Source organism: Danio rerio, chromosome 16 (assembly GCF_049306965.1).
Source record: "Danio rerio strain Tuebingen ecotype United States chromosome 16, GRCz12tu, whole genome shotgun sequence".
NCBI classification, from domain to species: domain Eukaryota; kingdom Metazoa; phylum Chordata; class Actinopteri; order Cypriniformes; family Danionidae; genus Danio; species Danio rerio.
Window position 1 is genome coordinate 5,453,774 of NC_133191.1, and position 14,724 is coordinate 5,468,497.

The 14,724-nt window shown below is 37.9% G+C and overlaps 1 protein-coding gene across 5 annotated transcripts; it reads left to right on the plus strand.

Moving 5' to 3' along the window:
* Nucleotides 1-1,538: 1,538 nt before the first annotated feature.
* Nucleotides 1,539-14,660, plus strand: echdc1 (enoyl CoA hydratase domain containing 1). Of its 5 annotated transcripts, none has more exons than NM_001020563.3 (6): nt 1,539-1,928; nt 3,754-3,778; nt 5,070-5,212; nt 7,203-7,255; nt 9,776-9,860; nt 12,411-13,020. In NM_001020563.3, the coding sequence occupies exons 1-5, from the start codon at nt 1,731-1,733 to the stop codon at nt 9,852-9,854; spliced, it is 498 nt and encodes a 165-aa protein (NP_001018399.2). In that variant the 5' UTR covers nt 1,539-1,730; the 3' UTR covers nt 9,855-9,860; nt 12,411-13,020. The 5 variants fall into 5 exon arrangements, with proteins under 5 accessions (NP_001018399.2, NP_001315065.1, XP_068070061.1 ...); NM_001328136.1 differs by having other exon boundaries at nt 9,780-9,860; XM_068213960.1 differs by lacking the exon at nt 3,754-3,778 and having other exon boundaries at nt 1,544-1,948; nt 9,780-9,860; nt 12,411-14,660.
* Nucleotides 14,661-14,724: the final 64 nt, after the last annotated feature.

A 14,724-nucleotide genomic window follows, 5' to 3' on the forward strand; every position in this document is an offset into this window, starting at 1 on the left:
TCACACTCATACACTACGGACAATTTACCCTACCCAATTCACCTGTACTGCATGTCTTTGGACTGTGGGGGAAACCGGAGTAGCCGGAGGAATCCCACGGGAACGCAGGGAGAACATGCAAACTCCACACAGAAACGCCAACTGAGCCAAGGCTCTAACCAGCGACCTTGCTGTGAGGCGACAGCACTACCTACTGCGCCACTGCTTCGCCCCATATTAATTATTAAAGAAATATATTTATAATATAAAATAATTATATTATACTATCTTAAGTTGATGTTTTTAAGTTATATATATATACCATGATTTTTCCAGTCCGGCCAACTTGGGATCAGATTTTTCTCCATGATTTTTCTCCCATTTTCTTTAAAATGAGTTTGACATCCCTGCAGTAAAGAAAATAAATTTGAATGTTGAAGACACAGTGGCTCAGTGCAAGGAAAATGAATGAATCAATGTCCTTAGTATGGCTAAAATAATTATCTGTGAACACTGACAGGATGTCTCTACCCCAGTCCTGTTTGTGTATGTCACTTCTGTGAAGTATGTATAGCTAAAATGCATAGTGCCACTGAAAGGACATGTTTTGTTCAGACTTCACAGAGACTTCATCATATCTAATGAGATCTCGATCTGTACTTTATATCTTTATGTTTTTTGTTTTACTCAGTTTTATTTGCTTATTGGTATTACTACTTTCTTTTATGTGATTTGTCGGGTTATCTGGCGTTATAGTAAATAGTTAATAATTAATAGGTAATTAATCGAATCTGAATATTTACTATAATCTAGTTAGTTTGTCTTTATTTCTTTTGTTATAGTAATTATTTTTTAATCATTGTTTATTGTTGTAAGATTATTTTATGTAATGCATACTGAAGCTTTTATTTTCTTTTATCTTTTTATCTGAAGTATGACATTTATTTATTTGCTTTTGGGGGGGGGGGGTAAATATCAGAAATTATGTTTTTAAATTAAGTATTGGAAACGTACAGCAAAAATTGTAAAACTTAAATTAAGAAAATTCTAAAAACGTTTGTTTTATGTCCTTGCAAATGATTTTATTTGATCTATTTATTTAATTTAGGTCTACGCTTTTTCTCCAAACATTTCCATGGACCCCCCTGAAAACTCCTAAATTAATTCACACAACATGACGTGTTTAGGTTTATCAAATATGATCACGTTAAGCATGTAATATACACCAAAGTACCACAATACTCGCATATTCTCCCCTTTTGAACGAATATTCTGTAAATATACTGTACATGAGTTCAGCTAGGTTGGAGCAAACATGCATTAGTGAACACCTTCCCCTAGTGGACATTTAATGGCATCGCTATGAAATTGAATCCAACTATTTAACATTTACACGCTTTTTGTAGGTAGCTTGTCTGCTTTTATATCTTTGTGATGTTCTTTACAACACTTTAACCTTCATGTGTATATAACAGTAGCTTTAATCAGTGGTGTGAGTTTACTATTAGACAAAAGTAAAGCGGGATCTATATGTTAATAGCGTGTTTCTGTCAGGAAGGTTTTTAAAGTTACTCCTAGACCTCGAAACAGGTCATGTACTTTTAAAACATGAACATACAAACATTTAAATAGATTAATATTACAGATCAAGTACGATACATTTAGTGTAATGTCAATTATTATTACAGTTATCTAACGTTATAGTGATTATAGTAGAGGTCGATGTGTTTTTAGCAGAACAATAAAGCGTAATGATGAGTATGTGGGGAGCTGTTCGCTGTCGGCTGATTCAGACCCGCAGTGCTGTGAGGAAAATCCTCCAGCAGAACCGAGCCTTCTGCAGTGGATCTTCTGTCGGAATCAGGGAAAAACTGCTGGCTTTTCCAGGAGGATCCGTTGAGCTCCAGAAGCTGCAGGAGTCCGGCATCGCGGTGCTGACAGTCAGCAACCCGGTGTTACGGTTTAACTGGTGACCGTGTTAACTGGTGTCCCTTTCCAGATGTAAGCTATTCACGTTTGCAGATTGGCAGATTCGTCACTTTTTCACAGCAACAAAACATGTCCATACCAAATAAAGATTCTTATTACTCGGTGTCAGTGTCATTGTGTGCATTATTGATTTTAATAGCTGTGTAGCAGAACAGTATATAACCAAAGTAAATAAAAAAAATAATTAGAATTTACATGTCTTTAACAGGATTCGAACCCGTGTAGTGAAAAGGTTTAGCACACGTATCAGTCAACTTATCTAACTGTGCTACTCAGAACTTCAAACGAAGCGGTCTGTTTTAATATATTTGTCAATTAAAACATGCCTTGCTGTGGTTGTGGACCCGTGTTAACATGTTTCCATCGATGTTAACATGTTTACATGCTGTTTAGTTACATGTACTCGCGTTAACGTGTTTCTACAAACTCTCCCGCTGATAGAATAGCTCTCTGTGACTAAACGATGCTTCATCAGTTGCTCAAACCATGTTTTTTCTTAGTTCTAGACTCATGTCTACCTGTGCCTTTGGAGTCGTGTTAACTCGTGACCCATGCTCATACATGTAACGTAAATAAAGATTTTATCCAAAAAATGAATACAATGACGATATTATTATGCAACATATTATGTCTAATATATGTAATATATATTTCATATATAATATTATGCAACAGAATGTTAATTGAAAATCGCAACATTTCAATGTATGATCTTGGTCACATCTGTATCAAGGTATATGAACATGATTTGGCTACATACGATAAAATTACTAAAAGCTGCTAAGCCTACGTCAGTGCTTGATAGCTCAATTAGTTAGAACGTATGTTCCTTTCATGAGTCTCCTTTGTTAGTAGGTTCGAATCCACATACGAGTTTTGTTTATGTAGCCTGATTTTTTTTTAATTCTCTTTAAAATAAAATGGGGGGACTGCGATTTATAACGTATGCTTATTTAGCCGAACAACGTCATTTAGAGCTATTCTGAGAAAATATCAGCTCGTGTAACTTTGTAGACACAGACTAACACGAGTCAATGGGACTATTATATTCTGATTGCATAATATTCTAATATTCTGTTGCATAATATTATATATGAAATATATATTACATATATTAGACATAATATGTTGCATAATAATATCGTCATTGTATTCATTTTTTGGATAAAATCTTTATTTACGTTACATGTATGAGCATGGGTCACGAGTTAACACGACTCCAAAGGCACAGGTAGACATGAGTCTAGAACTAAGAAAAAACATGGTTTGAGCAACTGATGAAGCATCGTTTAGTCACAGAGAGCTATTCTATCAGCGGGAGAGTTTGTAGAAACACGTTAACGCGAGTACATGTAACTAAACAGCATGTAAACATGTTAACATCGATGGAAACATGTTAACACGGGTCCACAACCACAGCAAGGCATGTTTTAATTGACAAATATATTAAAACAGACCGCTTCGTTTGAAGTTCTGAGTAGCTCAGTTAGATAAGTTGACTGATACGTGTGCTAAACCTTTTCACTACACGGGTTCGAATCCTGTTAAAGACATGTAAATTCTAATTATTTTTTTTATTTACTTTGGTTATATACTGTTCTGCTACACAGCTATTAAAATCAATAATGCACACAATGACACTGACACCGAGTAATAAGAATCTTTATTTGGTATGGACATGTTTTGTTGCTGTGAAAAAGTGACGAATCTGCCAATCTGCAAACGTGAATGGCTTACATCTGGAAAGGGACACCAGTTAACACGGTCACCAGTTAAACCGTAACACCGGCGCGCATGAACGCCTTCTCGGGTGAACGCTTCACTTCTGCACCTCAACTGTATGGATATATATATATTCAAATATTAGTATTTACTATATAAATACAAAAAAAATACAAATTTTCCCCCAACATTTCAATATGGGTAAACTAAATACTATTTAGGTCACCCATATTAAAAAAGTTTGGGGAAAAATCTTAAATAAAATTTCAATAAACAGGACAAATCTAGCGAAGCATAACAATATAAATATATAGTTTCTTTGAATTTTTGTAGTTTGTGACTTTTATTTCAAATCGTTTATGTTAGGTGACCAAACTCTTATTTTAATGGATATTACTGTTTAATAAAAAACAGATTGATTATATTTACTGATAAAAGGATTTAACTTTTTTAAGGTTTATAATGCAAATCCAATTACAGTTGAAGTTAGAATTATTATTAGCCCCTAAAAATATTAAATATATTAATATTTAATTAATAAAGAGACTAAGCCGAAAAGAAAATGAATGTTTAACAGAGCAAGGAAATGTTTACAGTATGTCTGATAATATTTTTTCTTCTGGAGAAAGTCTTAATTGTTTTATTTCGGCTAGAATAAAAGCAGCTTTAAATTTTTTACGAACCATTTTAAGGTAAAAATTATTAACCCCTTTAAGCTATATATTTTTTCATTAGTCTACAGAACAAACCATCATTGTACAATAACTTGCCTAATTACCCTAACCTGCCTAGTTAACCTAATTACCCTAGTTAAGCCTTTAAATGTCAATTTTAGCTGTGTCGAAGTGTCTTAAAATTTAGTCAAATATTATTTACTGTCATGGCAAAGATAAAATAAATCAGTTATTAGAGATGAGTTATTTAAACTATTATATTTAGAAATGTGTTGAAGAAATCTCTCAGTTAAACAGTGATTGGGTAAAAAATAAACAGGGGTGCAAATAATTCAGGGGGGCTAATAATTCTTACTTCAACTGTAGATCCACTTGTTTGATAAACAAAGCAACTCTCTCCTACAATATATGTACTAATAGACAGAGTATATTACTTTACAAACTGTATTGTAAATACATCATATAAGCATTAGCATCTTAATCAATAACGTTACTGAATTTAATATACCGTAATGTGTATCTGCACACATTAGTAAATAAATAAATAAACTCAATGGTGGGCTTTAAAAAAAACAGCAGATTTCTGGACACGGAGGTTTGAAATGAGCCTAATTATTAGTCAAAATATATCTTATTTTATGCATTGGATGTGATGTGGTGTGTGACAGCCCTGTGTGTGTGTGTGTGATTCTACTCTCCCCACAGGCTGTATGATGCTTGAACTGGAGCAGCGGGTGAATGAACTGGAGATCTGGACAGAAGGAAAGGCTGTCATTGTACAGGGAGCTGCTGGAAACTTCTGCTCCGGATCGGATCTCAATGCAGTCCGAGCGATTGCAAACCCACATGTGTGTATAGATCTGTTATTACTTACTCTTGCTCCCATTTATATCGAAGTTAATTTTTGGCCACACCATGTGTCATGACATCTAGTTTTTGTATGAGGAGAGTTGTTGTTAGCCCAATTCTGAACCCCCAGTCTGGAGGACCAGGACATACACACATACACTATGGACAATTTCATTCATTCATTCATTTTCTTGTCGGCTTAGTCCAGGGGTCACCAATCTTGGTCCTGAAGGGCCGGTGTCCCTGCTGGGTTTAGCTCCAACTTGCCTCAACACACCTGCCTAGATGTTTTAAGTATACCTAGTAAGACCTTGATTAGCTTGTTCAGGTCTGTTTGATTAGAGTTGGAGCTAAAATCTGTACGGCACCGGCCCTCCAGGAACAAGTTTGGTGACCACTGGCTTAGTCCCTTTATTAATCCGGGGTCCCCACAGCGCCACAACTTATCCAGCAAGTTTTTACGCAGCGGATGCCCTTCCAGTCGCAACCCATCTCTGGGAATCATCCACACACACATTCACACACTACGGACAATTTAGCCTACACAATTCACCTGTACTGCATGTCTTTGGACTGTGGGGGAAACCGGAGCACCCGGAGGAAACCCACACCAACATGGGGAGAACATGCAAACTCCAAAAAGAAATGCAAACTTACCCAGCCAGGACTTGAAACAGTGACCTTCTTTCTGTGAGGTGACAGCGCTACCCGCTACACCACCGTGTCACCCATATATCTATTATCATTATCCATAATGTCTTCATTTATTTATCTTTTTTATTTATGAGGTTCTCAAGGTGAATGAGTACCTTGGCACTAAGGGTCAAACGACAAAAAACAAGGTCAAGAATCTTGGTGTGACTCTGGAGTCTGATCTGAGTTTCAGTAGTCATGTCAAAGCAGTCAGTAAATCAGCATACTATCATCTCAAAAACATCGCAAGAATCAGATGCTTTGTTTCCAGTCAAGACTTAGAGCAGGGGTCACCAACCCTGTTCCTGGAGAGCTACCTCCCTGCAGATTTTAGTTGCAACCCTGACCAAACACACCTGTTTGCAATTATCAAGTGCTGCTTTAGGTACTATTAATTGGCTCAGGTGTGTTTGATCAGGGTTGGGACTGAATTCTGCAGGAAGGTAGCTCTCCAGGGACAGGGTTGGTGACCCCTGACTTAGAGAAACTTGTTCATGCTTTTATCAGCAGCAGGTTGGATTACTGTAACGGTCTTCTCACTGGCCTTCCCAAAAAGACAGTCAGACAGTTGCAGCTCATCCAGAACGCTGCCGCCAGGATTCTGACTAGAAGCAGAAAATCAGAGCACATCCCACCTGTCCTCAGGTCTTTACACTGGCTCCCAGTCACATTCAGAATATATTTTAAAGTATTATTACTGGTCTATAAATCACTAAATGGCCTAGGACCTCAATACATTACAGATTTGCTCACTGAATACAAACCCAACAGATCCCTCAGATCTTTAGGATCATGTAAACTAAAAGTTCCAAGAGTTCAGTCAAAGCAGGGTGAATCAGCTTTCAGCCACTATGCTCCTCGCTGCTGGAATCAGCTTCCAGAAAATGATCAGATGTGCTCCAACATTAGGCACATTCAAATCAAGACTGAAAACACATCTGTTTAGCTGTGCCTTTACTGAATGAGCACTGTGCTGCGTCCGACAGATCGCACTATTATGTTTTTCTTTTCTTTTTCATTACCTTATAACCTATTTTAACATATTTTTATCTGTTTTATCTATTTTTATTCTTATTTTTACAATTCTTATTATTTGTTTTTATTTTCTTACACTTGTCTCTTTTATTCCGGTTTTTGTAAAGCACTTTGAATTGCCACTGTGTATGAAATGTGCTATATAAATAAACTTGCCTATCTTATTCATCACTCTGTCTGCATGTTCATCAGTTTATAACTTTCTTTTTGTAAAAGAAAAAAAACGTGTATAACATTTGTAGCATACATTGTGTTTTTCAGGATGGCATGAAGATGTGTGAGTTCATGCAGAACACTCTCGCAAGACTCCTCAGGTTGGTCTGCTTGAAGATCAGAGCCACAGCATGAAAATTAGCTTCTTTTCTTATGCAGTGGTACTTAAAAGGACAGTTCACCCAAAAATGTCAATTCTGTTATTTCCCCATCCTCTACTCGCTTCAATCCTGCTTGAGTTTTTTTTTTCTTCCGTTAGACCAGGGGTGGTCAACCCTGTCCCTGGAGAGCCACCTTCCTGCAGATTTCAGCTGCTACCCATATCAAACACACCTGAACCAATTAATTAGGACCTGAACACCATGTGATAATTACAGGCAGGTGTGTTTGATATGGGTTGCAACTGAAATCTGCAGGAAGGTGGCTCTCCAGGAACAGGGTTTGCCACCCCTGCGTTATACACATAGGAAGACATGAGCTGCGTCCCAAATGGCACACTATACACTATGCACTCTTGCATTATGTACTTATGCACTTACACACTCAACAGGATAGTATATGTATGTAGTGGCGTCTCAAATGGCACACTAATGTTTTTGCGGAAATTCAAACCGTTTCCCTGATGACGTTTGACGGTTGCCAAATCAATGAAATAAACGACCGAATTATCAAATAATACCTACAGTGAGTATTTCCGCATTCACCATCGGGAGGCGCTATAATCACTCTGGTAGGAGAATTTTGCTTTTACCATCCAAAATAAACAAAGTTATCCAACATGTGCGCCCGATAGCTCCGTCCCTTTCACTACGTAAGCAAACCTGTGGTCGTTGAGTGCGTGAAGTGTCCATCGTTACACACTTCATTTTAGCGGCTGAATGAGTGCATCATCCGGGTAATTAAAGTGCACTTTTTATATGAGTTTTCAGTGTGAACACACTACTTACACTATTCATACTACAAAATGGTGTAGAATAGTGGATAAGTATGCGAGTTGGGACGCAGCTCTACTGATGAATCCTGTAAAAACGCAGCGATTGACTTCCATTTTTAGTTCTTACTATTGAGGTCAATCAGTTCTTTTATCCAACATTCTTCAGAATATCTTGTTTTGTGTTCAGCCGCAGAAAGAAAGCTGAGTGAGTAAATAGCGGGGACATTTTTTTAATTTAAATTCAGCCTTGTTTAAAAATGGCATAACTGACAGCAGTGGTGGAAATAGTACTGAAAAAGCATACTTAAGTAAAAGTACCATTACTTGCCTAAAAATGTAGTGTGAGTAGAGTAAAAGTACCTGTTGTAAATAATACTCAAAGTATGAGTAAAAAGTAGCCCTTTTAAAAGTACTCATGAGTAGCGAGTATTATGCTGTTAAAAGTTGATGCATTTACATCTAATTTGTGGATGTGTGTGTGTGTGTAAACGTAACATTCTGTAGTGCTTATAGTTATTGCCCAGCAGACACACAACGTCATTAGACGTTAATATTAGGTTAGATTTAGGTTGTGATGTCAGGTGACCAAAATTCAATGTCTAGCCAGCGTCTAAGGACAATTCTATTTTTAACTCCAATAATGACATCAAATGACGTTGATTTTTGGTGGATTTTAGGTTGTTAGAAAGTGACCAAAATCCAATGTTGAGCCAACATCTTAAACCAACATCATATTGATGTCAAATACTGACATTTATTCATCAGTGATCGTAACCAAAATTCGATGTCTGATAGAGGTCATGGTGGTAACGTCCACACAATGTCAAGCTGAAACATCGTTAGACGTTGATATTTGGTTGGTTTTAGGTTGGACGTTCTACATTGACGTTGAGTTCTGATGTAAACACGATTTTCATTTCCAAACAAAATGCAGCGTCTCCACGATGTTAGGGTACAATTTCAACCTGGCGGCATGTTGACATCTTGTGCCTGCTGGGTGTTTAAGGCCATTTCGGTCATCATACAGTAAATATCCATTATCTTCTCATCAGTGACATGCAACTAAACTAGGCGTGGGCAAACTGGGGGGGCGGTGTCCTGCAAAGTTTAGTTCCAATCCAAAATAGATGCATCTGGGCTAGCTAATCAATATTATACTAGGCTTTCTAGAAACATGCAGGTGTGTTGAGGCAAGTTGGAGCTAAAATCTGCAGGACATCAGCCCTCCAGGACTGTGTTTGGGCATCCCTGATCTAAACAGTCTCTGAGTCAACGCGTGTAAAGATTTTGAACATCTTCTTTCTACACTTTTAATGCTTCCAAACAGTTTGCTGCAATGTAAAGTGCACATGTCTTGAAGTAGTTCATTATGATGCGATTTACCTTCTATGTGCGATTTGATTGGACAGGAATTACAGGACTGATTTTTCTAATCTCCATAAACAAGAAAAAATAAATTAGTAACTGCAGGTAGAAGGAAAGTAGTGAGAGAAAAAGTACCAACACTGCACTAAAAATAAACTTAAGGAAAAGTAAAAGTGCACATTTTTAAAACTACAATTTCTGAGAAAAACTACTCAATTACAGTCATTTAAGTATTTGTAATTAGTTACTTTACACCACTGACTGACAGTGGGATCAGTTTTGAGAAGTGAAGCGTGTTTGTGCTGAAGGTGTGTTGTTTCAGGCAGGCTGCCGCTCATCTCTGTGGCTCTGGTGGAAGGAAGAGCTCTGGGTGGAGGAGCAGAACTCACCACCGCCTGTGACTTCAGGTACACGCACACACAACCACACACACATACATATACAGTAGTTAACATTTGAAATGGATCAAAAAAGCTTTTCAAAATTGTCCTAAGACAAGAATGGGTGTTGTTGAGTAGTTTAGGAATGACTTTGATAGGTTTTTGTCCACTTTAAGTGTTAACTACAGTGTATACACTCACCGGCCTGTAGACATGGTCAAGACGATCTGCTGCAGTTCAAACTGAGTATCAGAATGGAGAGAAAAGGTGATTTAAGTGACTTTGAATGTGGCATGGTTGTTGGTGCCAAACCGGCTGGTTTGAATGAATACAAAAGGACTAAATCAAGACTAATAGACCAATTACCAACCTACGTCACACGGGTCCCCGGTTGCAAAAAACAGACAGGCTGCAATGGGAAAGATGTCGTGTTGTGCGGTAGGATGCCGAATTCGAGTCCAAAAATAGAAAACTTTACTGTTACCATACACCACACACTGCTTCAATACCGACTGCAGACGACTTTGGCTAAATGGGTGCTGAATGAAGTGAGGAGCTAATTAGAAATGCTGGACAGTTCTCATGTCATATCAGGTCAGTTCACGCTTTCCTGAATCAGACACATCACTCGTTTTTGATTGCTGAAATGATTTCAGCAAAAACAGTTACATATGGTGAATTAAACTGCGGACACTGAATGCTAAGAATTAAAAGTGAAAGTTACGTTTATTAAGGTAATCTTAGTTTTATTTTCACACATTCATTCAGTGACAACTTGTGACACACTCCCTATATTGTTTACCACGGCACTTTGAATATTCGGTCTGAAATAACCTGTGAGTGTGACTTGAAAACAACATTAACTGTTTATTTGACTGTGAACAATGCTGTACTTTGATTGTCATTGGCTGCTGCTAATATGATTTCGCTATTTAGAGTTTGCAAATAATATTTTTATGAAATTATATTATTAAGGAAAAAGTCTGAATGTGCGAATATAAAACCAACTTTACTTTTATGTGTAGGTTCACATACCCTGCCGTACAGGTGAAGTTCACTGTCAGAATGCAGTCGTTTTGCGTGTTGGTGATTAATTACCCAGGTCTTGTATAACGTTAGCTCTGTCTTGTTTCCTTGTCTTTGGCTAGGCGGAATCTCAGTGTTTAGCTCTTGAATCTGGTCATCATGGAGTATTATTTATTGCACATGACCTCAAAAAACAACATTGTTGGCATCCAAAGACTTGTAGACCTTTAACTTCTCTCTTGTACAATCACTCGGAGCTTCATTGAGATTGTATATTTCGGGCTGAATGCTTGGTCACTTCGTCTTATCCAATATCCATTGGGTGGGTGCTATCGCAAATGGAGCTGTCAGATGAACGCCGCTCACTTTAACGTTAATTTTGCTGAATCACTGTGCTTGTCACTGGGTGACGAGCTGTTATAATATGCTGTAAGCATTATGTAAATAATATATATAATGTGTAAGTAATATATCTTATTTCTAAGACAACAACAAACTCTGCACCGCATCTGATGTCATTCCCTCGCTGTAAATGCTAGCGCTCCCGGTTGCTTTCTGCCACCTCCCTGCGCGCGCATCCTGAATGTTTACAAACATGCATAGATATATACACTAGATATCGCATAGGGACCCTGAGCATGCGTCAATAGCGCCGCCACATTGGTACAGTGCTCCCAGGACAAATGTCATTCAAACGCTCTAGTCAAGACAGTGTTATTACGTGAAGATCCGGGACTTTAGCGCTGTCTACGGGTGTAAAAACGAGCAAACAAAGAAAACAAAGCACAAAGGCAGAACATTTCATAGGTAATAATACGTTTTTTTCTGTTTTTGTATGTTCTGAACTTTTGTGCTAATCAGATAACGTTATTGATGATAACAGTCACTTACTGCTTTCACCATTCGGCAAAGCAGCTCCAACTCGCACTAAACACTCGGCTTGTGCTAGTTTTGTTGAATAACATCAGCAAACAATGCAAAAGAAATATGACAACGAGATGCTGCGCTGCCAGAAACTTGTGTTATCGTCGGCTAACGTTAGTAAAAGAGTCGTTCAGGGGATTCATTCACTAACAAATCGCTCCCTCCGTCAGTATGAGAAGTGAAAGCAGGAGAGGAGCTGTGTTTCAGGACATGATTAGATCAAATTAAACAGGCAGGGTGGATAATACATTTCTGTACACACAAACACAAGCTTTTTGTCAGGAATGCCTGTGTGGTCACTGATCCATCAATGTAGAAAAGTGATGTAAAATTTTAATTTTCGTAATTAGAAAAAAAAATTACATACTAACATCCAGGAAAACTCCCGATCATAGATATATGTGTATATGTGTATATCTCTGGCTCTGGATGGCCACAGTCCTCCACTGTACCCTGGTCCCGCATTCATTTCAAAGGAGCGCTACCCTGTAGCAAGATGGCGGCGCTATTGATGCATTCCGTCCAATAGACAACAATAGGCCAGGCGACATCTAGTGTATATATCTATGACAAACATGGTAATTGGTCTATAACTTTGACTTCAACTGTATATATTGCCATTTGCAGGTTGATGACGTCTGATGCAGTGATCCAGTTCGTCCATAAGCACATGGGTTTGGTTCCGGGATGGGGAGGAGCTGCGAGACTGGTGGGCATTATCGGCAGCAGGAACGCCCTGAAACTGCTGAGCGGAGCCAGAAAGGTGGATCCGGACTATGGGAAGCAGATGGGCCTGGTGGACGAGGTGCTCCAGTGTAGCTCTGGTGAAGGGAAGGCTCTGGCCCATGCGGAACATTGGATCGCTCCTTTTATTAAAGGCCCTGCTCCGGTCATACAGGCCATCAAGAAGGTCGTAGTTTCGGGACGAGAACTCTCCCTCGACGAAGCACTTAAATGCGAGAGATCTGTGTTCGGGACAGTATGGGGTGGTCCGGCCAATCTGGAGGCTCTGGCTTCAAAACCCAAACACAAGTGATTGAAATCATCATCACCGTCTGACATTAAAGATCTTTATGGTTTCAGATTTCAGATTTTACACATGCATCCTTAAGTATATTAATATCATGTTGTTTTTGTTGTGCATTTTTGCAATTGCAAGAATGTATATACGTTCAAAGCAGTTCTTTATTGTGTGATATTGATAACACCAGTTAGAGATTGAACAATGCCAAATTTACTGACGCATCCAGTTATTTTTCAAGATACTAGTATTCAAATTAAAGTGCAATTAATCAGGCAATTGAGAGTAATTAGGCAAGTCATTGTATACCAATGTTTTTTTTTCTGTAGCCAGTTGAAAATATATATACTCACCGGCCACTTTATTAGGTATACCGCTCCACCTCCTCGTTAGCGAAAATTTCTAATCAGCCTATCACAGGGCAGCAACTCAATGCATTTAGGCATGTAGACATGGTCAAGATGATCTGCTGCAGCTCAAACTGAGCATCAGAATGAGGAAGAAAGGTGATTTAGGTGACTGAACATAGCATGGCCAGATGTGCTGGTCTGAGCATTTCAGAAACTGCTGATCTACTGGGATTTTCACACACAACCATCTCTAGGGTTTACAGAGAATGGTCTGAAAAAGAGCAAATCCATCCTTCCTTGTATCAATGGTTCACGCTGGTGTTGGTGGTGTAATGGTGTGGAGGATATTTTCTTTAAGGCAAGTCATTTCACTCGGCAGACATCTTTGAAACACTTCTCGGCAATATGCCCGGGCATTCTGATTGAATAGCATCAAATTCTCCAAAACCGATTGCCAAGCTTATTAGTTTAATTAGTTTATTTTGTTGGGAACCAAATAATAACATTGTGGGAACGTTTTCTGTAGGTTATTTTTTGGTAACCAAAATATAACCTTCCTAGAACATTCCCTGCAGGCTATTTTTGATGGGTATTTTATTACCTACAGAGAACCTTCCCAGAACGTTCCCTGTAGGTTAATTTTGGGATTTATTTTATAACTAAAAGAGAACTTTCTCAGCACTTTCCTTGTAGGGTATTTGTTGGTTTTATTTTCGTAACATAGAGAGAGCCGCCTCGGAACGTTCCGTGTAGGTTATATTTATGTTTTATTTTATAACCAAAAGAGAACCCTGCCAGAAAGTTTCATGTAGGTTATTTGTATGTTTTATTTTCATGAAAACCTTCCCAGATTGTTTTCTGTTTTATTTTATTTTTTATTTTTTATTTTTTTGTTATAGTAATACACACACAAACAAACATGTGTTTTTAAATAATTATTTATTTATTTTTCTGGACTTTGGACCTGTATTACAATTTGATGATTTATTATTTTGTTTACAAATGTTAAGTAATGTAATTTAGATATAATAATTTATATGAGTCTTCGACGTCGACTGTATCACGTGATTAATTCAAACCAATGACGGGCGGCTGGAACTCTGCACGAAAGACCTGTCACTCACACGCCAACTCCAGCTTCATGACCTCGTCGGCCAGCTGCGCTAACCGGGTAACGTTAAGTTTATCAATTGTCTTTTGATTTCGGTATTTTTTTAGGAGTTTGTCAAAAGTCCTTGTGAATTTGTTCATTAAACCTAAATTAGTATACCAATGTAAGGGTTAAGGAAACCTTAATGACGTTATACGTTACTTGCTATTTAAAAGCAAACGGTTAAGGGTAACGTATATGCTTTGCCTCGGTGAACCAGTTACATACTTGATTTAATTAACGTTACATCTAATTTATTAATTAAACTTATCATTATGTTTTCAGTGTTTTGGCTGATGTTGAGTGCTTCTCAATGACATTTGTGATGTTAAATAAACTATTAATTGATGACCATATTTTTTACTGTTTAACTTCCATGTGCGAGAAAGTGTACAATAAAATACAAACTATGCATGTAGT